The following is a 27,528-nucleotide window of genomic DNA, read 5'->3' on the forward strand; positions in this document are numbered from 1 at the left end:
TTTGTGTCAGTCCGTCAGGAGGGCGGGCCCGAGGCAGGGGCGGGGGAGAAATCTGGCCAACCGGCGCCCGCTGCGGCTCCCTGCGCGCTCCTGGTAGGTCCGTGCGTCAGTCCGTCAGGCGAGTTCAGGGGCGGGCCGGCGGCAGCGGCGGCGGCGGGCGGGCGAGTAGTTCCGGGCGCGCGGCGACCGTTGGTGAGTCTGGACGCTGGGGTCGGGTCGGGTCCGGTCGGGTCGGATCGCGAGTCGCGGTCGCTGGTCAGGGTAGAGGGGTGGGGGCGGCGGGGCGCGCGGCGCCGGGATGCAGGGCGAGGGCACGGCCGCCGCCGTCGCCGCCGCCCGCGGGCCCGAGGGGATTTCTCGGAGCCGGAAACTGAAAGTCGGAGCGGGGCCGGCGCCGGAAAGTTCGCGAACGGCCGGGGCGTCCACGGCGTCCCGGGCCGGGGTCCGCGCGGTCCCCGCCCGCCGCCCGCTGCCCGCGCGGAGCTTCGGCTGCAGTCCGCGGCCCCCACGCCTTCCTGCCGCGGGGGGCCTCCCCACCCGCTCGGGGTTGGACGGGCTCCCGGGCGGCCTGCCCTCGGGCTCGCCGGTTGTCCCTCTGCGCCCGGGGACTCGCCCGCGCCCACCCTGCAGTTCCCGGCCGCGGCCCCGAGCCGGTGGGGTGGACGTCGGGGGGCCTGTCCGGCCTCTTTCGCGCGGGGGAGCCTGCGAGCGGGGCTGGGGCCGCCGCCCTTTATGTCCGTGGGAGCTGGGTGCCTGTTCGATGCTGGACAGGAGCCCCGAGGTGGATGCGGAGGGGAAGATGAGGACACTGGTCGGAGCACCCGTGCCTCCGGGATCCGGAGAGTTGGCAGCTGCCCGGAGGGATGGAGCCGGGAATGGGGCAACTCAGAAGGCTACTCTGCGGTCGGGGGGCCAGAGGCTCTCTGGAGGCACGGCGACTCATGATGGGCCGGGACAGCGGAGACCCGGGACAGCTGCGCTTGTGACAGCAGACGCTGCCCCCGGCCTCGAGTCCAGCAGAGCAGGGGGGCGTGCCAGGCCTGACTCCCAGCCCACAGCAGAGGCGCGCAGGCCACGCCTGGCCCTGCGTGACTCAGGGGCCACATGTCATCGGCCAGGACTGCAATGTTTAAGGACTCACAGTTCCTGGCTTTAGGTGGAGGTCCCAGCCAATCCGAAATTGCTGCTTGAGTCTTGGTTTTTTTTCCTTCAACAGTTTTATTGCAGTCTAATGTACATACCGCAAAGTTCACTTTTGTTTGAATTTCAAACAAAAAAAAATTGTAAGAATCGCTTTTTTGAAATCTTTTCTAAGGAGCAGAAGCTCCCTGAGCACTCAGCAGCAGTGTCGTCACACAATTGAGCAGCCGCCCCCTCTGCCTCCAGCCCTCAGCCTGCCCCCCCCACCTCCGTCCCCTCCCCTCCGTCTCTGCCTCCTGCATAGCCCAGTCCGCTGAGGCTGCGGCTCCCAGAGGCAGGAGCTGGGAGCTGGGCCTCTGTGCCCTCTGGCCCTTTTGCCTGAAAGAGCCCTGCAAGCGCCTCCTAAAACACCGGGGTTGCGCGCGCCACATGCCCTTCCAGGGTCGCCCTGTGGCCTAGGTCTCTGCCACCTGAGGCTGCGTTGTGCCGTGTGGCCCTGGTGCATGGGCTGCATGGGGAGTCGTGCAACCTCGGTCTCCCCAGCTCCACACGTGACCAATGGCAGGGGCCTGGAAACATCTGTGCGGAGCGGCAGGTAGAGTGAAGGTCACGTGTGTGCCTCACTGGATCGCCCGCTCTGGGGAGACAGACAGGAATGTCGTTCCTCTGGGACCTGAAGGAACAGGTTGTTGCAGCAGTGGTTGTAACCTGCGGACCAGAGCACGGTCCAGGAAGAAAAGGCCTCTTGACTTTGCTTTGAGAGTCAGGTTTGGGCCCCTTCCTGGCAGTGGAAAATGCGAGCCCCCACCCCACCAGCATGGTCAGTGCCCCAGCAGGGACTGATCGCAGCAGCCTGACAGGTGGGTTTCCTGGCGGGATGGTGAGCGCACACGAGCAGGGGAGGAAGGTCCAGAGGAGAAAACCCGGAAAAATGACCCACGGGTCCCACGGGCCATGCCAAGAATGGGGTGCATGCTTTGTGTCTGTCCTGTGCTTGAGCCTGTCCTCCCCAAACACCTGCGCTGTGTGTCCACAGGGAGGGCATGTCACTGTACCACCGAGGGGCTGAGCCTTGGGGGTAGGGGCAGAGGCACGTTCAGGAGAAGCTGCCCCCTGGGTCTGGGCTGAGATGTGCCAGCTCTGAGCAGGGTTAGTAGAGTGGAGACCAAGCCCCTTCAGGTCCCCGCAGGTGTTGGAGATGGCATTTGGGGCAGGTGTTGTGGACTTCTGTGATTTGGGGAGGCGAATACGCAGCAGGGGTTGGGGGATGAGGCGGAGGGATGGGGTGCCTCAGGTGTGGGCTCCATGTCTGGGGCGCCCTGCTTGGAGTGGGGCGGGGCAGAAGGGCCAGACAGATGGTGTGGGAGTCAGTGGACGGTGGGAGCCCAGGGAGCAGAGGGCACTCCCGCAGCCCTGCCCAGGCCTGGGCCCCTCCTCCCCGCCCTCCCACTCCTGCCTCCAGGCCTGCAGTGCCCGGTACCAAGGAGAGCGGGGTTGGGGGTGCCCTCACAGGAGGAGGGCTGGCATGGCTCCGTCTTAGCAAGGGCTGTCTCAGGAGGCCTTGCCCAGCGCGGAGACCCCAGGTGGAGCTGGGGATGGCAGAGCAGCCTGGAAGCCTTGAGGCCTGAGGGAGGAACCTGGGTCCTGGTCACGTATTGAGGGGCCTCAGCAGACCCCTGTGGTGAGCCAGCTCACGGTGGCAGTGACCAGGGCCCGACAGGGCATCAAGCTGCAGATGCTTGTGGAGGGCAGAGCCGATGGGCTTCCTGACTGGGTCGTGGTGGGCACGAGGCGAGGTGGAGGCCTCGCGCTCGCTTACCTTCTCCCTGTTGCTAGCCCAGCTTTTAATGAGAGAAGCTGAATACGCTGACAGCTTCCGGAACCAGGCACCAGGCGCTGGCACTGTCAGAAAGGGGACGGCCAGGCGGGAACAGGTGCTGGCATTACTGGGTAGCAGACCGCGTGCTGCCCCGTGTTGTCGCACCGGCCTTACCTGAGCTCCAGACGGCGCGGGCCAAAGCAGGAGTTCGGTGCCCAAGTGGGCCTCCAGGCCTCGGGGCCCACGCACGGCCGGGCGGCACGCGGGGGTTGTGACAGTGCTACCTCCCCTTCTGAGGATTAGTCGCCGATGCCCACGCACCAGGTTAAGAACGCTGGTGCCCCGCTGCCCGGTGGCCTCTGGCTCAGTCTTGGTCTCGATGATTTCCTGCAGGGACGGCCCTTCCCCCAGGTCCTCCGGCCCTGCACCCAGGTGGGGTCTCGGCTTGTGAAGGGGGCCTGCAGCCAAGGAAACGGCAGAGTGGCAGTGGGGTGCTGGGCACCCCCACTCTCCTGGGGGGCGGAGGCGGGAGCTAGCTCCAGCCCCCCCTGGGGCAGGTCTTCTGTGTGAAAACCTGTGTTTGAAGTTGCCCTGCCGTTGTTAACGCTATGAGGCAGGGTTACTCTGGATAAACATGTACCGTTTGCCATACGTAGGGATTTCACCATCTTTTTTGACTCTCCAGGAATAGAAAGTCCATCTTTTTCTTGTTGAAATGAGGTGTATGTGCAGCAGGGCGTGCACATCCTGAGCGTGTGGCCGGTGCCCTCCTGTCTCCGCACACGGTCATCCCAGCACCCTGGAAGGTCCCTCACCAACTTTGACCCTTCTCAGTGGAAAACTCCTGTTTGTCTACTCACGTTTCTGACTCCAAATGTCTTTTCACACCAAGCAGTTCTCCATTTCTTGGTGGACACCAACTGGGTGTCCTCCAGTTTAATTCAGTTCTGGTACTGGCCACCGGAGTTAGCACAGACCCCTCATGTGGAGGACTTGGTCCCACAAGACTGCCCTACCCACCTGAGGTGCCAAAGGCAGGACCTCCCATACTTCTGACCAACTGGCCACAAGTTGAGGGCTTCCGTGACCCCTCCTGTGGTTCAGTAATTTGCTGGAAGGGTTCACAGAACTTAAAGGAGTCCTGAGTAACAGCCAGATGAAGAGACACAGGGGCAGGTGTGGGGAAGGGCGCAGCCTCCATGGCCCTCCAGCCCCCACCCTCCCAGCACCTCAGCGTGGTCATCCCAGGCGCTGCTGTGCAGGCCCCATCGTTTAGGGGCTTGTGGGGGCCCCACCATGAAGGCACAACTGATTAAATCACCAGCGATGAAGTCGCTCTGTCTCTCCTCCCCACTGGAGATAGGGGTGGCGGTGAGAGGGGCTCCTGGTCCCCACCCCTCGGGAAGTCCCGGAGCTCAGGTGCTCGGTGTCGGGAGCCAGGAAGAAGACCACGTGTGTCCCGTGTCACACGCCACACCCCGAGCAGCTGCTGCCCCGGCTTCCGCTGTCTTAGACTCACTTTGCCTGTCCCCATACCTCACATATCAGACTGACTGGGCCAATCATCGTTCGTATTTAGTAGAAATGCCATTTTGACAAAGTGTGAGCTGTATAAAGTTAGTGCGTTCGCATCTGGAGCCCGTTGGGGAGTGAGTCAGGTGTGAGGTCGGGGCCGGGCCGTGGGAGCACTTGTTCACGCACCCAGGCGGGTCTCTGTGAGTGGCTGGAGTCCGTATTTTTTACCATCTCAGCTGAGGGTCAGAATTTAGAAAATAAACTGAAGCTTGGAAGGGCCAGTAGGGGGTTTTAGTTCCAGACTGGAGGCTCGGAGCATCTGACCCTCCCCGTCTGTTCCCCTGAGCATGAAGGACAGCCACAGCCCTGTGTCATCTCGGGGGTGGACGTGTGTGGGCCCCATGGAGGTTCAGAGAGGACCAGAGGCTCACTGTGTCTTCCGCAATTTCGGTGGGCAGCAACGCTTTTGAGCCTCTGTGATGTTTTTCATCACAATTGTTAGGGCTGAAGTGTTTTTATGAGTGTGACTTGAATAAAACGTTCAAGGATTGAAACACTGAGACCTCCCAGGGTATGGCAGGGGCACCGGCGGGCTCTCAGCATCTGACCGCCCTCCAGCCCCGCCACAGAGCCCCGCTGTGTGTGTGGGGGAGCCTTTCCGCTTTTCATCGCTCCAGAAGGAGATCACTTTTGTGGTTCTTTTATGTCCAACAGGAGTAAATTTCAATGGATTAATAAAATGGGCTCAGTGTGCGGCAGAAGCTGTGGTCCATCAGCCAAAAAGTGCTTCTCCCAGGTCAGCCCCCTTCAGGCGGGAAGTCGGGGTGGGACAAGAACGTCTCCCCACACATCTGCTGGGAACTGTTTTTGAAACTGCCTGACAAGTGTCCCCCTGATCCTCGCACCGTGTGAGGTTCATTTTTTATTTTGCCTTCTAGCCCTGCCCGTGTAAACAGGGCTGCAGTCAGAATGCTTTGCGCTTTGTTTTCATTGTATTTAACATTTTATAACAGTTTCCACTTAAAGGAGGTGGCTTTTTTTTTAAGCTAGTGGTACGTAAATAAAAACCTCCCTCTCGTGTAGTTCAGAACCGTGGTTTTTAAACCACTTCATGGTTCATGAAGCCAACTTAGGATGATCAGAACAAAAGATGACAGGAACGTGGGTGGCCCTCACGCAGGCGGGAGTGCCTGCAGGGACCGGAGTTCCCAGGCACAGCCCGGCCGGGAGCTCGCACTGGCCGGCACACTGAGCGCGTCGCTGAGCTCTCAGGACTTTCTGTTCACACCTCCACCGAAAGGTCTTAATGTTGGCACCTTGTAGTGCTCACGCTCACACGTCCTGCGGGCTTGCAGGGATGGAGTCCCGAGTTGTCCAAGGGGTGGATGCATCCCAGGGACCACGTGCACGCACGTGTGAGGAGAGTGCGGGAGAGCAGACAGGTGTGCCCGCCGCGGGCAACCTGGGCACATGGCCCCTCTGTGGGGCGGCTGGACGCAAGGCTGTGGGTTGTGCAAACGCCCTGCACGTTGTGGATGCCCTCAGAGTCAGGCCTCGTACGTGGCAGACCCCACAGCTGTCAAAGCAGCCGGGCTCTGGTGCGCCGTCTGCGCTGTCCCGGGGTCAGGGCCGTTTGGGACAGTACACACGGCCTCCTGCGTGTCGTCGCTGCCCAGGCAGACAGACCCCTGTCCCCTTCATTCCTTCCTGGCTTGAGCGTGCACAGATCCCTGAGCAGACGTGTGGGGTGTCCCGGGGTGCCCTCCAGAGTGTCTCTGAGGTGACTGTTTTGCATTGGGGGCTGCTAGGCGCTCGTCCTTTTTCCAGGGTCAGTGGGTACAGTTTCTTTAACTTTTTTGGGGGGAGGGTCAGGCTTATTTGTCTTTCCAGTGTATCTTTAATGGAGGTGCTGGGGGTAGAACCCAGGACCTTGTGCGTGCTAAGCACGCGCTCTACTGCTGAGCTTTACCCATCTTTCGCTTTTCAAGATTGTGGGTGAAGAACAAGTCTCTGAACCCGCTCCCCCCACTCCCCAGCCCAGTTACCTTGCCTTGGGGCCTTTTCAGGGCCTGGTGGATGGCAGAGGGTGGCTCTGAAGTGAGAGTGACACTGGCTGCGGGGATGGGTGAGGAGCAGTGGCAGGAAGCAGGCTGTGCCCCTGATCTCAGGGCTGCCAGGTGGGAAAGGGAAGGTCCTGCCAGGCCAGTGTGTTGCTCACTGAGTGGCCTCTGGGACAGACAGGTGCAGGGATCCCGGACTGTGACCGCAGTCAGGGGCAGGCTCATGCCGAGTCTGCGGGTCATGGCAGGCTGGCTGGGGCACAGAGGCCCGGGCTGGACGGCCTTGAGCGCAGCCCGCCGGTCCCAGGGCTGCGGTAGGCGTGTGGGTGCCTGCTTCGCAACGCAGGCAGGCCGCCCCGGCTGCGCCTTGCTTCCTGGACTTGTAGCGGGAGGTTGGACTAGCTCTGCAGAGCGTCGGCCTGATGGCCCAGACCCCCATCCAGGCAGGGTTCCCGGAGGGCTCTCTGGAGCCAGCACCCACGGGCCCTGCGGTGACACGCTGTCCTCTCCCATAGGGCTTGGCGGTTCGCGGGCCGCGGCGCTCATGGCTGCAGCCAGCGTGACCCCTCCCGGCTCCCTCGACCTGCTGCAGCCTGGCTTCTCAAAGGCCCTCCTGGGGACCAGGCTGGAGGACAAGTACCTGTGCTCGGCCTGCAAGAACGTCCTGCGCAGGCCCTTCCAGGCGCAGTGCGGCCACCGCTACTGCTCCTGCTGCCTGACCAGCATCCTGAGGTAGGCGGCGCTGCGGGTGGGCAGATGGGGGCCATGTGGGCGGCCTGCTCCGGGGGTGGGGCGTGATGAGGCATCTTGTGAAAGTCAGTTTCCCTGCTCCTTGTTTTGTTTTTAATTAAAAAAATTTTTTGTTGGAGGGAGGTAATTAGGTTTATTTACTTATTCTTAGAGGAGGCACTGGGGATTGAACCCAGGACCTTATGCATGCGAAGCACCTGCTCTGCCACTTGAGCTGTACCCTCCCCCCTCCTCATTTTTAACATGGGAATGGACAGTGTGAGGTGCCCTGTGACTCCTGCTCCCATTGTGCTAGCCGTGTGAGTCCCCAAGTCCCCCAGAGGGCCCGCCTGGCGAGTGGCCGCCGAAGGGCTGGGAGGTGGGCCCTGGCCCGGTCCTGGGCCTCCGCCTCCGCGGGGCACCCAGACAGAGGGAGAGCTCCGCGCTCACTGTCTGCCGGTGGCCAATGAGCCCCGATCCGTAGAGGGCTCGCGCCGGGCCTCACAGCGGGACCGCCCCCCCCCCAGCTCCGGGCCCCAGAACTGCGCTGCCTGCGTGCACGAGGGCATATACGAGGACGGCGTCTCTATCCTGGAGAGCAGCTCGGTGAGTGCGCTGGCGGCGGTGGGCTGGGCAGAGCGCTCGCCTTTCCCTGAGTAGTGCTAACGGCAGAGCGAAGTGGCTGGGGCGACTGTGGGCTCCGGAAGGTCGCGTGGAGAGGCAACCCAGTCCAGCCCGAAGGCTGGTGGGGTGGGGTGAAGGGTGGGCGACGGGGGACAGGGAGGAGGCTGACCTGCAGGGACGCTCTCCCCCAGGCCTTCCCAGACAATGCCGCCCGCAGGGAGGTGGAGAGCCTGCCGGCCGTCTGTCCCAGCGACGGCTGCACCTGGAAGGGGACCCTGAAAGAATACGAGGTAGGGGCCGCCCTGCGCCCACTGGCCTCCTGGGGCTGCCCCCTCCCCCAGAGCCATCTGATGTCGTGGAAGAGGGTGCAGGTCCCCTTAGACCCTGGAGCCGACCCCGTGGGGCTGGGCGGTGTGGCCTGGGGCGCAGTACTCCCCACTCCAAGTCGCTTCGTGGCGTCGGGGCAGGGAGGGCAGCGTGGGCCGGGCCCTGGCGTGGGCCCTGAGATCGCCGTTTGCCTTCGGGAAACTAGCTTTCTCGCTGGTAGGATTTTGTGTGGTCTTCAGACGAGGGCTTTCCTCTCTTGGATGGTGTTGACGCTGGAAGGTGCAGAAGTGACCTGCACACCATCCTGCGGTCACAGGAAGGTGCCCCTGGCCAGCGACGGGCAGTGGCTGCTGTGCGTTCTCATGGGACTTGTCCCCCTGCCAGGTGAGGCTGCCTGGCCCCTGTGTCAGCACCCGGGCACTTCTGCGTGATTGGCTTCCGGCGGCTGGACCGTGGGCATGGAGGCCGCGAGATGCCAGAGCCTGCTTGGGAGGCTGGCCGCTGGCTCTTCTGATGAACAAGTGCCTTTTAAAAGTGACATCCCCAAGGTGCTTGTGCACAAGTGTCCCCAGCAGCACTGTTCCCAGTAGCCGAGTGCCCACCAGCTGGGGACAGGATGAACGAGACGTGGGCTGATCACTCTGTGGAACCGTATTCAGTCTTGAAAAGGAAGGAGCTCACAGGCTGCAGTGAGGACGGACCTGGAGGACGTCATGCTGAGTGAAGGGGGCCTGACACAGAAGGACCGGTCTTGTGGGGTCCACCCCTGTGAGGGTCGTAGAGGAGTCAAACCCATGGAGACAGGAAGTGGAGTGGGGCCCTTACAGTGGGGAGGCTTCCTTGCCGTCCAGTGCAGCCCCGGTTGGCAAGGCTGGCAGGGCTGTTTGTGTGGGACCCCAGCTCTCCTGCGCCCAGAGCTGTCGCAGTCACGGAGAAGGCTCCCTGCCATGGGGTGGGCACTGGCCTGTGACTGAGTCCTGACCCCGGGGGAGGGCCTGTGGGTCTGCAGTTGGGGTCCTGGTTCCTGGCAGGTGTCTCCCTTTGCGCTCCCAGCGCATGCACTGAGTGTCCCTTGTTCCCTTGACCACCTCGACTCTCAGCTGCATTTTGGCTGGAGAACCTGAGGCTGTGTCTGGGAGGAGCCTCTGTGGGCTGGATGGGAACCTGTGCTTTCCTCTGATAGGCGCTGGGGCCTGGAAGCGGAGCAGTTCTGGGCTCCCACGCCTTTTCCATTCCCTTCCTGGGAGCGGGGCGTCTGAGTCCGTGGACAGAGGCCTTGATGGCCCAGGGGCCACTGTACTGCCCAGGGGCAGGCAGGTGACGTTGAACGGAGGGCGGACCCGGGGTAGGGTCTTTCATGGGAGGGTAGGGAGCCCCTCAGGCTGTCAAGGGGACTGAAAGACCCCTGGGGATGGGTGGGGTGACCCCCCCCCCGATTCCTCCAGCATTCCTGCCGCCTCCAGGCTGGTGGTGCAAGTGGTGGCTCTGTGGTTCTTGGGGGGGGGGTGCAGGCACGCGGGCTGGAAAGTCCCTGGCTGCGCCTGAGCTCAGGAAAGTCCCTGGGAGGGCGCTCTGGTCACGTGGGGGCGGCACTGCTCCGGCTGCCGCAGCCCCTGATGTGTTGATAAACCTCTCCCGGCTGTAAAGGTCACCGGCTGGGGTGAGAGTGGCCACCTTGCCATGACGGTGGCCCCACTCTCAGCTCTGAGCTGGCACGTTCATCCTTTGGGTTGCTCATAACGGGCGGTGCTGGGAAAGGCTGGTGCTGGGGCCGAGCTGTTGAAAGTGTGGAAAGATGGGGAAAATCCTGCTTAGTCTTTGAATAAGTTTTTCCTCTGCAGTGATGTCTAGTGTTTCTAAGAACTCGGTGATTAAAAACTCCAGTTCAGTTAAAGGTTGTTTGTGGAGAACCTGCCCGGTCGTCATAGCAGCCCCAGGGCTGCTCTTCTGGGAGAGAGGAGCCAGGCTGCAGTGGAAGGAGCAGCAGGGGGACAGGGCCTCTCTTCCGGGCTTCAGGGCTTCAGGGGTGGTGGCCTGGCTGGCCGGGAGGGATGGAGGAAGGGAGGGCCAGGTTACGGGGAATCGCAGCTGCAGGATGAGCAGAGTCGGGTGCTGGGTCCCCCACACGTCCCAGGGAACCAGAGTTAAAATGCTTAGACATTTAGTTTGAACTCTGGTTGAATAAACACTGATGTCTCTGCTCTGAGCGACCTGGCGGGAGTGGGAGCTGAGGGGCTCATCCTGCCCCGTGTCCAAACCCGGGGCAACCGGAGCGTTCTGGGTGTCAGATGCGCAGTGGGTGAACGTGAGCGGTGCGGGCCGGGTGGTTGGGGTGGCCCACGCGCCTCACTTTCCAGTCTTTGTTCAGCTGCCCGCCGCTCACCCGCCAGCGCCTTCGTATGCTTTAATCAGGTCCCGGTAGCCAAGTATCGTTTTTGCTCCACAAGCCATGGCCATTTTTGAGACTCCTCTCTGGTTCGCATTGGTATCTGTTACGTACTTAGTGTGGCCAGGCCAGAGCCCTGTCTGCTGGGAGATTGTGGGTGCCCTGGGGCTCCAGGGAGGCTGTGCTCAGGCTGAGTGTTGGTGGGGTCCCAGGGGCCAGGCCACAAACAGACCTTCGTCTCCTGTTCCTCCCTCTCCGCCGCGCCCTCTGTTTCCGGAGGGTTGTAGAGCTTTGGTCCCCTCGCTCCCCGGCCCTTGGCTCCCACGTATCCAGGCCCCACCCTTTCTCACCTCCTAGCCCGCCACCTCCCACCTTCCCCGCTCATGCGCTGGCCGCTCAGGGCCGCAGAAGCAGCGCATTGCCAGCTCTGGGCAGTGAAGCAGCAGCCACGGATGTGGCTGCATTCGGATCTAGGTCTGTATCCCTGACTCGCAAGCTGAGCCTCCCAAGCTGAGCATCAGCCCGTGGCTGGGAGGAGTCAACACCCTCGCGCTCCTCCCTCCCAGGCCTTGCCCGACCGTCCCAGAGAGCCCCAGGCTTGGGACCCTGCCTCCTGAGGTGTGCCCTGCCCGCCTCAGCTCCAGGAGGGCTGGGTTCCCCCTGGCTCAGCACTCTCAACCTGGCGTGGGGACCCGGGGCTCCTTAGCTTCCTTCTGCTTCTCACTGCGGCCCCCACGGTGTCACTCCTCTGCCCTCTGTCCACTTAGAACCTGCTCCCTCTGCTCTCGCCTCTGCAGCTCGTCCCCACCCTCTGGTGGCCCCTTCACTGTCCCCTGTGTCCTGTGGGTGGGGTGCACCCAAGTGGATGTGGCCCTGATCCCTGACCCAGAGCGGGGGTACTGGAGTGGGGGCGGCACGTGGCTGACCGGGGACCCGCAGTCCAGCACCGAGGACGAACCTGGGGCCTCGCAGGCGCAGCGGTGGCCTGAGTCCTGCGTGCGCTCTGTCAATGCCTTGCTCCTTTTGTTGCCAGAGCTGCCATGAGGGCCACTGCCCATTCATGCTGACCGAGTGCCCAGCGTGCAAGGGCCTGGTCCGCCTCGGCGAGAAGGAGCAGCACCTGGAGCACGAGTGTCCAGAGAGGAGCCTCACCTGCAGGCACTGCAGGGCGCCCTGCTGCTCGGCTGACGTGAGGGTGAGGGCCAGGGGCCTCGGCCTGCCCCCGGGGGAGCTGGGTCGGGCCGAGGGCAGGGCCAGCCGCTCTCCGAGGCTGTCGGTGTTGGAGGAGCTCTCGCGCAGTGGGTGGCAGCACAAGGCCATGCCACCCACATCACCCTTTCTCGCTCATGCCGCCTTCGCCACGTGCCTGGCTGCCTCGGGCCTCCCTCGGCTCACACAGAACCAGCCCCAGACGCGAGGCTTCATCCGAAAACTCTTCAGAGTGTGTTTCTCAGGCGTTGTGGGTGGGGTGTACATCCGTGGAGCTGTCACATGTTACTGTCGCGCCTGGAATTTCACGTGCTTCCTGAGGTGGCGGGCTCACATGGTGCCCACGTTTTTGGCATCTGTCCGTTGACTTGGTGCATCAGGACCCAGACACCCACTGCTCCCCCACTGTCTGCAGATCTCCATCTTCAGTGGTTCCCCGTGGGTGTCTTTTTTTCCTTTTCTTTTATCTGTTGAAGAAGCTGGGTCATTCTGCACTTGGCCAGTTGGGTCCCGAGGTGTCTTTTACACCCGTGAAGCATCAGATCTGGTGAGAGCTGGGCCCAGCCCATCAGGGAGCCCGCCCTGTGCACCTCATGAGGCCCCTCCTGGAGACCTTGGCTGCTCAGGTGCCCCCACCACTGACACTGTGCCTCCTGAGGTTCCTTCCTCAGGCCGGGCTGGCGCTCCCCGTCTGCCTGGCTCCACTGTGCGAGAGTGGAGCGGCAAGGTCCCAGGGCCCTGCCAGATGAGGGGATGCCCTCAACCTGCAGCCCCCCGGTGCCAAGCCGTCTCAGAGCACCGGGGATGGGTGCTGGCCCTCGCGTCACACGGCCTGCTCGGGCTCCGACACACCCACGCGTCTCTTGCAGGCTCACCACCAGGTCTGCCCCAAGTTCCCCTTGACCTGCGATGGCTGCGGCAAGAAGAAGATCTCGCGTGAGAGAGTGAGTGGCCCCTGCAGACCCATGGGCACCTACAGGATGGCCCACGGCTCCAGCAGTTTGGGGGGAGGTGTCATAGGCGTCACCCGTGGGTGAAAGAAGGGGCCGAGCTGGGGAGAGGGGGTGGTGGCAGGGTTCCCCTCGCCTCTTCCTGCCCCCACCCCCTCGCCTGGCACCGCCTCCCTCCTGAAATGCTTGGCCTCGGGAGCTGGAGTCTGGGCCCTGCCAAGTTTGTACGCGCGCGTGCGTGTGTGTGTGTGTGTGTGTGTGTGTGTGTGTGTAGCCGTTGGTGCTGCAGGACGTCCATCTGTGATGGTGGCGTGGGGCGCATCTAGCGTCCTGCTGGGTGATAGCTTCACGGGCATGGCCCCTGCGTCACTCTTGACTCTCCAGGAGTTCATTCCGTGGTGACCGGTGTCCCTCCAGCCCTTCGCGCTCTGGGAGGACGTTCCTCATGCAGCCTGTTTGAAGCCCAGCCCAGCGGCCTTTTCTCAGGAGAGGCAGCTGTCAGCATCCAATGAAGCTCGTTTCTTTCCTTTTGTTTTGAGCTCTTAAGATTGCTCCTTAAAGAGTAATTGTCGGGTAGGTTGTTAGATGGTTACAGCCCTCCACGGTGAAGAGTAGGAAGAGGGCGCGTCTGAGCAGTCGGGGAGGCGCGTGGCCCGAGTGGAGCTCGGGGCTCCAGGACCCGCGCGTCGGCAGGGAGACGCCGTGCCTGACGCCCCGCGGGCCCCCGCACACGGGCGTGCCTGCGTCCAGGCTGGGCTCCGGGGGCGTTGCGCAAGGTGTGCCTGTGACTGAGGGCTTTCTGGCCTCAATTTCATCCGTCTTTCCCACCGGGACCCGTTCGTGCCCCTGCCTGCTTGTTGGCATGGCTCCCGGCCTCTTTTTTCTCTCTGCTTGGAGCTCTGTGTGTGTCAGGGGTTCAGCCTTGTATTTTACTGAGTGGTATTTTTGCTTCGTTTCTGTTTTGTTATGGGGAACTGTTCAAGATTTTTTTCACTGATTTTGGATTTTGACCCAGAGTTGAGCCTGTCTTTCCTGCGAGTATAGGTCTGATTTTCTCACATTTCAGGTCCTTGGCGGGTAGAGGCCAGTGGCTGCTCGTCCGCTTCCCCCTACTTCTGACAGTGTCAGTCTGTCTGTCTGCACTGGCCGTGGTGTGACTGGGTCAGAGCCAAGTGTCCGTGCGGCTGGCTGCCATCTGGGTCTCGTGTTCTGCTCTGTTGGTCTTGGTGTCGTGGGCCAGCAGGCCCGTGATGGGTGTCTGCCCCCGCGTCACGCCGCTCCTCGTGCCGGGCTTGGTTGGAGGCCCAGGTGGCGGCCCCAGGGCCCCAGGGCGTCAAACTCACCTGTGAGGGATGAGACACAGGTTACTCTCTGGGACAGGCACGGGACAGGGTCTTCAAGGGCATTTGAAATGGCCCATGTGTGGGAGGCTCTCAGTCTGCAGATGCCTGGGCTGTCAGCCCGCTTCGAACCACACACGCGCACCCAAGCAGGTGCATGTATGTTACATGCACGAGCGTGTGCTCGTGCACCGCTGCTTTGGGAACAGGTGGTTGGGTTTCAGGAGGGGTGAGTGACTGGAACAGAGAAGTAATGGCGGTTGACATCAGGCCCTTTAGTTTCAGGACCACGTCAGGACATGTGGCAAATGCCGGGTCCCATGCAGATTCCACGCTATTGGCTGCCCCGAGATGGTGAGTCTGGTTCTGGTGGGGCTCTTAGGGCTGGGTGGGTGCTGAGTTGGTCCCCTGGGAGCTCCCGGTTCCTGAGCAGAGGTTGGCAGACATGACCACATCCTCCTGGACACAGTCTTCACTCCACCCCCAGCCTGGCTCTCGGGTGGGTTCTGTCCACTCATCCTCCAGGTGGTCCAGGTGGCCTCTGGTGCCCGGCTTGGCCACCTCAGCTGCAGAGGACGCCCAGCACACCGTGCGCCTCCCTGAGGTCTAGTGATGCCCTCCTCTGCCCAGTCCTCCCGCCTCCCTCAAGAGAGCTCCTTAGCTCACCCAGCTGCTCCAGCCAGAAGCCCATTGGTCGTTCTGGACCCTTCCCCTGTGTGTCCCACGTCACGTTCAGTCTGCCTGCAGACAGGTCCCAGACCCTCCTGGCCCACTGCCTCACCTCTGGCCTGCGTGGCCTTCCTGCGTGGTCTGTCCCGGCTGTCTCTGTCCTCGCTCCTCTGCCGGTCCCCAGCCTGGTCGTCCTCCAGGGCACTGACCTTCCCAGGGCCTTGACCCGCCTCCCGAGTGCATGCTCACCAGGCAGCCGCCTGTCCACCTGGCCCTTGCCCTCCTTCCCTGGACTGTTCCTCGCCCCCGAGGGCTGCCTAGAAAGACTGGCACATGGCCTCTGCCCCAGCAATACCCCAGTGGCGTTTCCAGTGCCAGCAGTCCTGGCGGTGTTGTCACTTGGTGACCTGACACTTGGCTACAGTGTCTTGCTTTGTTTTCTCTGCGGATGGTAAATATGGCCAGTGCCCCTCCTTTCCCTTGGTCTGTGTTTGACCTCCTGCTTCTGGGCATCGCGGTGCTAGTCACGTGTCCGGTCCCACGGAGGGCAGGTCATGGACCTTGTTGACCCACCTTCCACGTCAGCGTCCAGTGGTCCCAGGTGGTCCCAGATGCTCTGGGCACTTTGCCTTTTGAGGTTCCTTACTTTCTTCCTTCAGATTTTCTGAGAGTCTCTGACTTTTTCAGACTTGTTGTGGAGGCTTAGAAGAGACTGGGCTGCCAAGTCAGATCTGCACAACAAGGACTGTTTGAGGAAGATGTGTTTCACCCCCTCCCCCCCCGCCCCCAGCCGTGGGCAGCTTTTGTAATGGCACGTTCCTCCCTGTCACCTGGAGTGTCAGGAGGTTTGCTTTCCAAACACGATTGAGTTCAGGGACACGCGAGATGCTGGCAGGTAGACGTGCTGGAGAAGTCACTCCCCGTATCATCCTCGCTTTCTGGGTGCTTGGTCCCTGCTGAGGGCCACGCCCCCTCGGGGGTCCCTGGGTCAGGGCTGAACGCAGCACAGTGTCGCGAGCCTCTCCGTCCTGCCTCCCCAGGTGGAGGGCGAACAGCAGCAGGAGCATGAGGCGCAGCATCTCCGCGAGCACCTGGCCATGCTGCTGGGCGCCCTCCTGGAGGCCGGGCCCCGCCCCGGAAATGGCCGCCCCCTCCTCGGCCAGGGCGAGCCGGGTGGCTGGGACGCCATCACGCTGGGCCCGGGGATGGGGCTCTCCGCGGCCGCAGAGCTACTGCAGAGGTGCGAGGCCCTGGAGCGTAAGACGGCCACCTTTGAGAACATTGTCTGCGTGCTGAACCGGGAGGTGGAGAGGGTGGCCGTGACCGCCGAGGCCTGTGGCCGGCAGCACCGGCTGGACCAGGACCGGATCGAAGCCCTGAGTAACAAGGTTTGTGCACAGGGGCGGGGGGCGCTTGCCTGCGGTGCCCGGGCCCCATCAGGCAGGTGCCTGGGCTCGGGGTTTCAGAGCAGCGCCTGGATTTCCAGCACGCTCTCCGCGCTCTGCTGTGCCTCCTGTGTCTGAGCGGAGCCCCTCTCTGAGCCCCGTTCCCTGAGGGACCCGACTCGGGCCTAGACGGGCTGCCAGTGGAGCCTCTTCTCCAACCTGGGGGCAGATGTAGCCGTGGGAATGTGCCTTGTGCTTTGTGTGGGTCCTGTGAGCGAGTTTCCTTGTGAGGTTGAGGGTCTTGTGGGTGTGGAGCTGATCTGAGAGAAACTGAACCGGGGGAAGGCTGGGGCGCTGGGAGAGGCCCTCCCTTCCTTTGGCAGACTAGGGGGGAGGTGGGGGCACCCACACTCCTGCGAGACAGGAGGTGGTCTCCGTGGAGGCCCCGTCTGGCCCGGTGCCCAGCAGGCATGTCCTAACGGCCCTGGTGCCACAGGTGCAGCAGCTCGAGAGGAGCATTGGCCTGAAGGACCTGGCGATGGCCGACCTGGAGCAGAAGGTCCACGAGATGGAGGCGTCCACCTTCGATGGAGTGTTCATCTGGAAGATCTCTGACTTCGCCAGGAAGCGCCAGGAAGCTGTGGCGGGCCGCACGCCTGCTATCTTCTCCCCAGGTGCCATTCTGGAACTTGTCCCCCCACGCTGGGTGCCCCGGGCACCGTGTCCCCCAGGCTAGAGTCTGCCTCCTGCTGAGGCCAGGAGCAGGTGCGCCTCTGAGAGGGTGAGGGGTGACAAGTCCCCCAGGCCGGGCCCTCCCAGCGAGCCGGCCTCCCCTCAGCGCCCCCCGGCTGTGGGGCCACAGGCGGAGTGATGGGGACCAGAAGGAGGACAGCTGGGCGAGGCTCACGTGCTGCCGTTTCTCAGCCTCTCTCGTCCCTGACTGTCGGGGGCGCTCGGGGGGGTTTCCTCTGGGCAGTTCTGCAGAAGGGGCCCCTGCCTTCCTGCAAGTCCCTCCCCCGGCGCCCCCAGTGAGGCCCTCACTGTGTGCACGGCGGCCGTCTGGCCGTTGTCTTCCCTGCTCAGCCCTCTCCGGTGATGGACCCCGCAGTCGGTGGGCTGTGCACACATGCCCTTCATTCTAGTGAACCTGCTGTTGGAGTCGCGTGTCCCTAGTCTGGCTGAGCAGGTGCAGGCGCTCCTCCTGTTTGACTTGATGGGGCAGGAAGGGAGGGTCCGGGTGGGCAGGGGCCTCTACTTTGGCAGAGGCTGCCTGGCCTGGCCTGCCTGGCACATCTCAGGCGCGAACTTGGGCTTCAGGGCCCCGAGGGGAGGTGGGCTGCGGAGGTGCCGCAGGAAAGCAGTCAGAAATGCGGTCTGCAGGCCGCCTGCCCGCGGGGTCGTGTCTTGTTACTTAAGAGACAGCTGTCATGGTGTCTGGCAGTTGCTTCTCTCCGCACCCTGTTGGATGTCCGGTGTGTCTGGGCCGGGCCTGGGCCGACATGGCCCCTTTGCCCAGAGCCCCAGCCGGTGGTGCTGACCTGCAATCCTGGTGGCCCCGCAGCTCTGGCTCGCAGCTGACAGCACGGCCAGCGTGGCAGATAGGCAGGGGTCTTAAAGTGCTGCTGCTGATCGTGACTTTTCTTTACGAAAGAAACTTGTTTTCACTAGCAACTAACTTTGCACACCTTGAGGGAAAAGGCCCCTTCCATGTGTGCCCGGGGCGGTGGTGGGCAGGCCAAGCCTGCAGGCAGGGCTCACCGGTGCCTCCCCCGCAGCCTTCTACACGAGCAGGTACGGCTACAAGATGTGCCTGCGCGCCTACCTGAACGGGGACGGCACGGGGCGCGGGACGCACCTGTCTCTCTTCTTCGTGTTGATGAAGGGCCCCAACGACGCTCTCCTGCGGTGGCCCTTCAACCAGAAGGTGCGTGAGGCTGGGGGAACCTGGGAGGCCCTCAGGGTGGCAGGTGTGGGGCAGGCACCCAGGCTCCGGAGTCACCACGGTGGAGGGCTAGGGCGGCACTCGTTTCTCCGGCCACACTGCCAGGCCGGCCACCGGCCTCACAGCCATCAGGACCAGCAGTCAGAAGTGCCCCCCGGAGACTGTTTCAAAGGAGGGAGCCGTTACCTGGGGGCGCAGCCGTATCCCTTGGAAAGCGGAGCCACTGGGGTGGGGGCTGGTGCTCCAGGGACCAGGGCAGCCGGACGCTGTGACATTGCAGAGCGCGAGCCGAACCCCGCCTCTCCCTGAGGAGTGCTGCCCAGGGGGTGGTTGGGGGGCGGCTGTGTGAGCCCTTTGGTGAGAGAACATCCATTAGTCGGGTGTTGTTAAGAAAAAGCACAGGTGGACGCAGGGCTGTGGTGCTGGGTGTCAGCTTGGGTCCCTGGCGTCAGCGCACAGAAAGCACTAGAACGGGCGCAGGTTGCCGGACAGGGGCTGACGCCGTGGTCCCAGCGCGCAGCAGCCGAGGGGCTTCCTGGCGTGCGGGCCAGCTGGGGCTCACGGGTGCTGTCCCTCTGGGTGCTGTCCTCCCAGGTCACTCTGATGCTGCTCGACCAGAACAACCGGGAGCACGTGATCGATGCCTTCAGGCCCGACGTGACCTCGTCCTCTTTCCAGAGGCCGGTCAGTGACATGAACATCGCTAGCGGCTGCCCGCTCTTCTGCCCCGTCTCCAAGATGGAGGCCAAGAGCTCCTACGTGCGTGACGACGCCATCTTCATCAAGGCCATCGTGGACCTGACGGGGCTGTAGCCACTTCCCCTGCTCGGGGCCATGGCTCAGGAAGGGGCCAATGCGCTGGGCCCGCGCCTCACTGTGGGCGGGCGCCCGCCGAGTTCACGTCCTCCTGGGAAGGGGCTGCCTCCCGGGAGAGGGCCCAGCCCCGGGCTGCGGGAGGCGGGCCGAGGGCCAGCGTGCGCCTCCGGCGGGCGGTCAGTGCGGGCGCTCAGTGCGCTTGGGGTGCCGCAGGGGCGGCCAGAGCCGGTGAGCGGAGGGAAGTGGGCAGCCCCCCGGCCACAGTGAGGGGCCTGTGGAGAGAGGGACAGTCTCAGGCCTGGCTGCCAACCAGGCCAGGCCACCATGGGGGAGGGCGCCCCGAGTCCTCGGCCCGGCGGCACACGGGGCCACATTCAGCCCCGCCAGGCGTGGAGAAGGCGTCACTAAAACCCTGAAATCCCTGTGGTGAGTGGTGTCTGGTTGGCTCTGGCCTGGGCGGTGGGGACCCTGGCAGGGCCACCTGGCTTCCTGCCCTCCACACCCCGCTGTGTTTCCCCAGCTCCCTGAGCAGTGACGTGGGTTCCCAGACGCTCCACACTCGCTCCTGCGGGCCTTGGTGAAGTCGGCCTTCTCTCTCTGGAGTGCTGTTCGCTGGGCGCGCTTCATCCCTCAGGCCCTCCTAGGGGCTGTCTTTGCAGCAGGGCCATGTGTGCGCCCCCCATTTTGGCCTGCCCGTCCCTTCATGCGGGGACCCCCTGGGCCTAGGAGAACGGCCAGTGGCTTCAGCTGCATTTGGGGACCTGACGAGTGCTGCTGCTCCAGGACAGGGAGCCCCTGACTTGCAGGCAGCGCCCTGACCTCAGAGGCTCTGCTGGGCCCGGGCTGGGGTCTTGGCAGGGGGTGTGGGGCGGGTGCAGCTCCACTCAGGTGCTGGCCAGCAGCTGTCCCCACTGGTCACACTGGTGACCAGGAGGGAGTGACTCCAGAGGCTGGGGTCTTCCCCTCAACGTCAGTCACTTCTCTGTTTTGAGGAGTTAGGCGTAGAAGTGCATGGAGAACGGTGAAAAAGCTCCGTGTGTCCACCTCCCAGAACTAACAGACGTGCACATTTTGAATTATGTACGTATTTTAATTAAAAAGAAATGTTGCAGGAAAGTTGAAGTCCTTTCACCCCCTTTCCGTTGTCTCAGCTAAGCTGCCCACGGCACCGTCCTCACAGGGTTCTGAGCTGTAATTTTTGTTTCTGTACGTTTTGGCGGGCACTCGTAAGACGTGTGTATCTTGTGAGCCAACTGGGTCTCATACACCGAGTTCCCTGCAGGCAGCTCCCCCTCCACTTTGTAAAGCCTGGCATGTTGGCATCCGGCTTGTCACCTCCCTCCATGTCCCCACCCCAGCACAGACCTCCCTGAGGCTGCCTGCTCCCCCGGGACCCCTGTGGGGGCGGGTCCCGTGCGCCTCCTGGTGGAGTCCCCACTGTTCCCGGGACCTGGGCCTGGAGCGTGTCTTGAACTGTGTGGACGTGTGTGCAGAGGTGGGAGCCTCGTACCATCGGTGCTGGGCCCTCTCCTTTGTCAACAGTGCTGCTGCCGACCGCGTGTTCCAGAAATCCTAACCTTCCCCAGGCTTGAAAAACACTGTTCTGATGGTTTTAAAGTTTTGTTTTTAACGTCCTGGGTTTTTACATTGGAAATTTATTTGTGTAATGGTGTTTGTGCACACGTGTGTATATGTATATATGTATACATATAGATGCATGTATTTTCCATTAGGTCAGTCCAGGTTAGACCAAGGAGATGAGTGAGTTTTTTTCCTTACCCTTAAAATGAAACCACAGTGAAGTGAGAGGAGTAGCAAGGTGCTCACCCGCGGAGGGGCTGGCGGGGGCGGCGCCAGGAGGGAGGCTCGGGGACTGCAGGCAGTGGGGGGTCCTCCATCTAGGGGGCTCACAGAGGCATCGTGATGCGCAGGAGGGCAGGGTCAGGGTTCGGAAGGAGGGAGCAGAGTCCACCCGGATCTGCAGGGGCCACCCCTCTCCCCTCACTGGGAGCTGCCATGGGGACACATCCACAGGGAAACCAGGGACCCAGGGAAAAGGGGTGCTCAGTTGGGCAACCAGGAGCAGGCCTGGTATGGCACCTGGCCCAGCCCAGGGAGCAGCAGGCCCTGCTCACCTCCAGACGTTCACATAGCTGGATGCATCCAGCCTGCCTTTTACATCTGAGTTCTCGGAGCATCAAGGTTTCAAGATTCCGCAGCTTGAACGATGGTCCGTTGTACGGATGGACCGCATTCCATCCACACACGGTAATGGACTGGAGCGTGGTCCCCCCTCCGGTGTCACATGCAGGTCTTAGTGTGGACAGCGGTGCCTCCCCTGGAAACTGCTGGAGGAGCACCCACCCCGTTATCTCCCAGAGTGGTGGCACCCCCTGCCTCTCCCCCTGGGGCACGATCTTTCATTTACGCCTTCATTGGACCACCTACTCCCTTGTCTTCCCCATGTGGTTGCTAGAATCTTAGTTCCGTCTCATCTCTTCAATGCACAAAATAATTACCTAAAAACACCCAGTAGAGGTCACAGCTTCGTGTGTGCTGTTTGACCTAAGCTGACCTGTGTCCGTGGAGGTTCCTCGTCTGGAGAAAGGATACTGCCTTCCTGTGACTGTGGGTGTCTTTATTTTACCCTTGCTTCTGATACTGATTATCTGGGTTTAGAATTCTGGGTTGATGGTTTTTTACCCCAGCACTTTGAATCTGCAGATCCAGTGTCATCTGGGCCTGTTGCAGATGAAACGTCTGCTGCTAGTTTGTTACCCTTCTTACGAGTAAAATGTGTTTTCTCCCTAAGAGCTTTTAAATATTATTACAGAGTAGAACTGGTTTACGATGTTCTTGGGGTGCAGCTCTGAGTTTTAACACGTATAGGTTGACATCAGCACTGCCCTGACCAGAACACGGCATCTCCACCATCTGTCTAGATGCTGTCCCTTTGGTCCCCCACCTATGACCCCATGGTGACAACCTGTTCTCCGTCACTGCAGTTCTGTCTTTCCAAGGACGTTGTACAGATGGAGTCGTAGTGTGAAACCTCTGAGACTGGCTTCTTCCGCTCAGCCGAACGCCTCTGGGGTCCAACGTGATGTCACCAGAATTCTGGTCCTCCTCGGCTGCGCGGCATCCCATGGTGCGGACAGGCCACGGGCAGTCCGTCTGCACACCTGCTGGAGGGTAGCAAGGACTTCCCAGGCGTCTGCAGGTGCAATCAGAGCCGCTGTGAGACTCAGCTCTGTTGTCGCCGGGCCTGGGCTCGCTTGCCTTCCCCGCGGGCTGCTGGCTCATGCAGTCAGTGTAGTTTAAAGGCATAAGAACCTGTGGTCTGAATGTGTGCGCATCTTCCAAATTCACGTGCTGAAACCTAACCCCCAAGGGGATGGCGGATGGAGGGGAGGCCTTCGGGAGGTGACGAGATTGTGAGGGCAGAGCCTCGGGATGGGGCGAGTACCCCCAAAGCGGGGCCGCAGAAGCCCCTTTCTTCCCCACAGGGACCTGGTGCCTAGTCTGCAACCCTACCAGGCCGGCTCCCGCTCGCAGCCTCAGTTCTCAGTTCAGCCTCCAGAACTGCGAGGAAGAAATGTCTGTTGTTTGTAAGCCACTAGGTCTGTGGCGTTTTGTTATGCAGCTTGAGCTGGCTGAGGCAACAGCTGCACCCTCCCGTTCTCACCAGTGCAAGTCTTGGTCCCAGTTGCTCCCATGTCCGTGAGCACATGCTGCCGTCTGGGTTTTATTTGCACTGGTTCTGATCTGCGTTTCCTTGATGTCTAATGATGGTGAACATCTTTGGTGAAATGTCTGTGTCTTTTACTCATTTTTAAGTCTTTTTTTTATGAAGTCCTGTTTTACCAACTTTTTCTAACACAGATTATGCTTTTAGTGTCATGTCTGAGAGTTCTTTGCCTAACACCAGATTACGACGGGTTTCCAGGGTGTCTCACAGAAGTGTGCACTGTTTTACATTTATGCTTCGATCTATGCCACATTTTGAGTTGGTTCTTGTGTAAGGTGCGAGGTTTAAGTCTGGGTTCACATTTCTTGCATGTGGATGAGTACCTGTTGTAGGACCACACCTTCCATTGTAGCCTCTCTTTCCTCTTGCCTTGTTTCTGTACATCTGTACAGAAATGCTAAGTCACCGCATTTGTGTGGTCTGTCATTCCATTAATCTGTGCACCTGTTCCTTTTCCAGCACCACTCTGTCTTGAGGAGTATGTGTTACAGGATCAACTCAATTGGTGTGATTCCTCCAACTTTATTCTTGCCTTTCAGAATTGTTTCAGCTGTTTTTGTTTCTTTGCCAATAGGTATAAATTTTAGAATCATCTTATCAGAATCTATGTAAAAAGAAAACTTGCTAGGATTTTGGTTGGAACTGCATTGACTCTGTAGATGAATTTAGGGAAAATTGACACAATGTTGAGTCTTCCAATCCCAGAACATAATTGGTCTCCATTTAGATCTCTGGATTCTTTTGTAAATCATCACTTTGTAGGACTCGACACACGTGTCCTACACGTGTTTCGTTAGGTTTAGACCGAAGCATTTCTTTTTCGAGCTACTGTCAAGTGGGGTTGTTTTTTAAATTTTGGCTTCCAATCATGTGTTCCTATTGTTTAGAAACACAATTGACTTTTGTGTGCTGTCTTTATATCCTGCATGGTTGAAAACGCACTGTTTCTGGAAGGTGGTTGGATTTATGTGTATAGATTTGGGGGCATTTTATGCATCAACAATCTGATTATCTGTGAAGGGGCAGTTTCATTTCCTTTTTCCCAGTCCCTGTGCCTTTCATTCCTCTCATCTGCCTTTTCCCTCTGGCTCACCCCTCCTCCCAGCCTGAACAGGTGAGACCGAGGTCCCGCCTTGTTCGCGGGCTTGGGGAAGGCATCCTCTTCCACCACTGAGTACAATGCTACCTATAGATTTTTTGTCAGTGGCATTTATCAGGTTGAGTAAGTTCCTTCTACTCCTTGTTTGCTGAGTTTTTATCATGACCAGATGCTCTCCCACCTGCGTTTACTGCATCAGGTGACATGTCCAAGTGGCTTTTCTCCTATGCTGTTTCTGCTGTTGATAAGCTGGCTGCACTGATCGAGCTCCAAATATTGAACCAGCCTTGCATTCCTGGGGTAGACCCCGCTTGGGTGTGGTGTGCTGTTCATTTTGCACATTGCTGATTTGGTTTAGTAGCATCTTGTGGAGCACGTCACAGCTCTGTCTGTGAGGGGTATTTGTCTATATTTCTTTTTTGTAGCCTTTGCCTGGCTTTGGTGTGGGGGTTATGCTGGTCTTAAATAAAAGGAGTCTGGAAGTGTTGACATGTTTGCTGAGGCTTGTTTTGTGACACAGGCTGTGGCGGATGTCCCACGTGAACTTGAAAAGAACGTGTATTCTGTTGCCAAGCGGACTGTGAACGCGCCAGTTATATTCAGCTGGTTGGTAACTGTTGTGGGTTGAACCGTATGCCCCCCACCCTAAAAGGATATGTTGAAGTCCTACCTCACAGTTACTCAGACCATGAGTTTAATTTGGAAACAGGGTCCTTACAGAGGTCATCAAGTTAAAATGAGGTCATTAGGGGGTGTCCTAAAAAGGGGAAGTGTAGACACAGACATGCCCTGAGGGAAGATGATGTGAGGAGACTCGGGGAGGGGACGGCCCTGTGGAGACAAGTCAAGGAGCACCAAAGATTGCCAGCAAACCACCAGAGTCTGGGGAGAGACAAGGAAGGGTCTCGCCCTGGAAAGTGTGGCCCTGCCAGCACCCTCACCTTGGACTTCCGGCCTCCAAACTATGAAACGAGAAATCCTGCTGTGTTCAGCTCCCAGTCAGTGGTGCTTCGTTGCGGCAGCCGTGGACACCAACACGGAGGGTGTCAGTTCCTGTGCATCCTGAGGCCTGTTCGTCTGCTGGGTTCATCTCCCGCTGAGAGAGGAGCGCTTAGTCTCCGCCTGCACCGTGGACGTGTCTCATTCCTCCTCTCGGTTCTGCCGCTGTCCGCTTCGTGTGATTGAGGCCCTGTAGCGAGGCGCACAGACAATGAGGCTGGTTCTCTCTTCCTGGGGAGGGTGCCCTTGTGCCATCGCGTGGTGCCCCTCTTTGCACAGGGAGAAACTTCCTGAAATGTGCTTTGACATCAACATGGCCAGTCCTGCTGGTTCTTACTGGTGCTTTTGTGGCGTAAGGTTCCCCACCCTTTACTCTTAACCAACCTGTGTTACATTGGAGTCAGTTTCCGATGGCATGGTTGGACTGCACGGGTTGTTTTGTTTTGTTTTGCTTTACTTTGACAATAACAGAACTATTGATATGCTGGATGTAATTTTACCATTTTGTGTTTGTTTTCTGTTGGTTCCGTCTCTGGTTTTGTTCCTCCATTTCCTGCCTATAATGTTGTAGAATTATTTGAATGTTTTTTAGTATTCAATTTTAGTCTATCTGTTGTGCCTCTGACTCTGCAGTTTTGGTGGTTGTCCTAAGGGTCATAGCATACTCCGTTTTTGACAGTTGACTTGGAACGAGTATTCTTCTCTTAACTGGGACGTAGAGACCTTCCACCCCTGGACCCCTTCTTGCCCCCCCATGTCGCTGTGCGTGCTGTCAGCGTCACCAGACGATGTCGTAGCCGACTTCCCCTCAGCCGCAGACACATCCAAAGGACGGAGTCCATTAACCGTCTGTGCCGCGGTTCCCTCATGGCGACGTTCAGCGTTTTCTCCTGACACCATTTCCTTCCTGTCAGAAGAGCCTGCACTGGCAGTTCTACTAAAGCAGGTGGTTTTCACTGAACACAGAATTCTGGGCTGACAGCCTGTCCTGTTCCCCGGCGTTTAAAACATCTTGTGCTGCTTCCTGTGGCCTCCATGGCTGCTGATGAGAAGCCTGCGGTCGCCCACGCCGCTGCTCCCTTGGGGCCTAGGTGTGATTTCTCACTGCTTCGTGACTCTTCGTCTCAGTGTTCAGCAGTTTGGCGCGACGTGTCTGGGTGTGGGTGTCTTTGGGTTTGTCCTGTGTTAGGTTTGCTTGGCTTCTTAAACCTGTAGGTTTATGTCTTTCACTGTATTTGGAGAAGTTTTCAGCCATTATTTCTTCAAAGCTCTTCCTCCTCTCCAGCTCCAGTGACACAAACGTTAGAACTTTACTTTTGTCCCACAGGTCCTCGCGGCACTGATTTTTTCTTTAGATATCCGTTTTTCTCTTGGTACTGGTTGGAGAATTTCAGTTGTTCCATCTTTAGTCAAGTTCACTGACTCCTCTGAGGTCTCCATTCTGCTACTGAGTCAATTAGTGAGTTTTAAGTTTTGGTTATTTTAATTTTTGTTTCTTTGCTGAGATGTTTACATCTTAAAATCCATTGCAAAGTGTGTGTGATTGCCTGTCCCAGCAGTGTGTAATGGCTACCAGAGTCTCAGACAACCTGGCGGCCCTCGGCACCTGCTCAGCGTCCTTTCTCTGGAGCTGGACTTTTCAGTTCTTTGCGTGCTAGTTAAGTACCTGTGGGGTATATTCTGCAGCTCTGAGTGTGACTTCATCAGATCTGGGTCTGGTTGAAATCCTGTGGAGAAGATTGATGCCTTTGCTTCACAGGCCCTGGGTCTGGTTAGGCTCAGGCCCACGTTCACTGCCATCTGTGGGCCGGACCGAGTGTCAGCCCAGGCCCCAGAGCTGTGCCCTGCATGTGCATGGCCCAGTTCCCAGGCTGGGACTCAGATGCTGCTCTGCAGAGGCTCTCAGAGCCTGGGGTCTGACCTGCAGCCCGAGGGGAATCCTGGGTGCTCATGACCACTTTGTGGGCTGTTCCCCAGGCTGCTGCCTCTGGTCTAGGTGCCGGCATTGCGTCTGGGCCTCAGCCCGAGGCCTGGCTCTTGCTACCCTCCTCTGTGTTGCGCCCGTCCTTGGTCCGGTCACACCTGGGTCCATGCAGCAGGAGAGCCGAGAGCAAAGGGACAGGGGCTCTTGGACTCACAGCAGTCCCGCACAGCAAGCAAGGCTCCTGTGCGTCCCCGCAGCCCCAGGGGATCAGCTGGCACTAAAGAACGGGGCAGAACAAAGCTGGGGCCCTTCCTCACTCGCTCAGCTTCACGAGGCTGCTCCCGGGTGCTCACTTCCATGCTGACGGCTGCATTGGGCTCAGCCCAGGTACCGGGGTGAGTGCCTGCAGGAGGTGCCGCCTCTGCTGCCACTCCTGACCCACCTGCTGCAGCGCCCTTCGCCTCTGCCCTTTGGCTACACCATGGGAGGCACGGAGCCCCGTGTCTGCTCCACCTCACCTGCACCCCGAGCCCCCGCTCAGAGCTCTGAGGCTTCTCGGTCTCCATGTTGGGAAGCAGGCTCACATCCGCACTGAGCGTGTGGTTCCCCTCCTCGGTCAGACCTCAGCACACGCGTTCTGGGGTCTGTCTTCACACACTCAGGCCCGCGTCCACACATCTGCCTGCTCCCCCTCCTTCCTCCTGCCCGTTTCCGACAACGTATCTGCTTCTTCCTCCCTTCTGCTTCCCCGTTGTCACATGAGGCAGGTCTGGGCCAGCCCTCTCCCCGTGCATGCAGCTAATTTTGATCACTCTACATGTTCTCCGTTGGTTCCTTTTTAATTTTT

General features: G+C 60.1%; 1 protein-coding gene across 3 annotated transcripts; it reads left to right on the plus strand.

The window, feature by feature from the left end:
• Positions 1-114: 114 nt before the first annotated feature.
• TRAF2 (TNF receptor associated factor 2) lies at positions 115-20,027 on the plus strand. Of its 3 annotated transcripts, none has more exons than XM_032478934.1 (11): positions 115-192; positions 7,050-7,266; positions 7,791-7,869; positions 8,079-8,177; positions 11,634-11,795; positions 12,679-12,753; positions 14,379-14,453; positions 15,809-16,156; positions 16,650-16,827; positions 17,929-18,077; positions 18,690-20,027. In XM_032478934.1, the coding sequence occupies exons 2-11, from the start codon at positions 7,079-7,081 to the stop codon at positions 18,906-18,908; spliced, it is 1,572 nt and encodes a 523-aa protein (XP_032334825.1). In that variant the 5' UTR covers positions 115-192; positions 7,050-7,078; the 3' UTR covers positions 18,909-20,027. The 3 variants fall into 3 exon arrangements, with proteins under 3 accessions (XP_032334825.1, XP_032334826.1, XP_032334827.1); XM_032478936.1 differs by lacking the exon at positions 115-192 and adding an exon at positions 5,189-5,270; XM_032478935.1 differs by lacking the exons at positions 11,634-11,795; positions 12,679-12,753.
• The last annotated feature ends 7,501 nt before the right edge of the window (positions 20,028-27,528 follow it).

The sequence above is a fragment of the Camelus ferus genome, chromosome 4 (assembly GCF_009834535.1).
Source record: "Camelus ferus isolate YT-003-E chromosome 4, BCGSAC_Cfer_1.0, whole genome shotgun sequence".
NCBI classification, from domain to species: Eukaryota; Metazoa; Chordata; class Mammalia; order Artiodactyla; family Camelidae; genus Camelus; species Camelus ferus.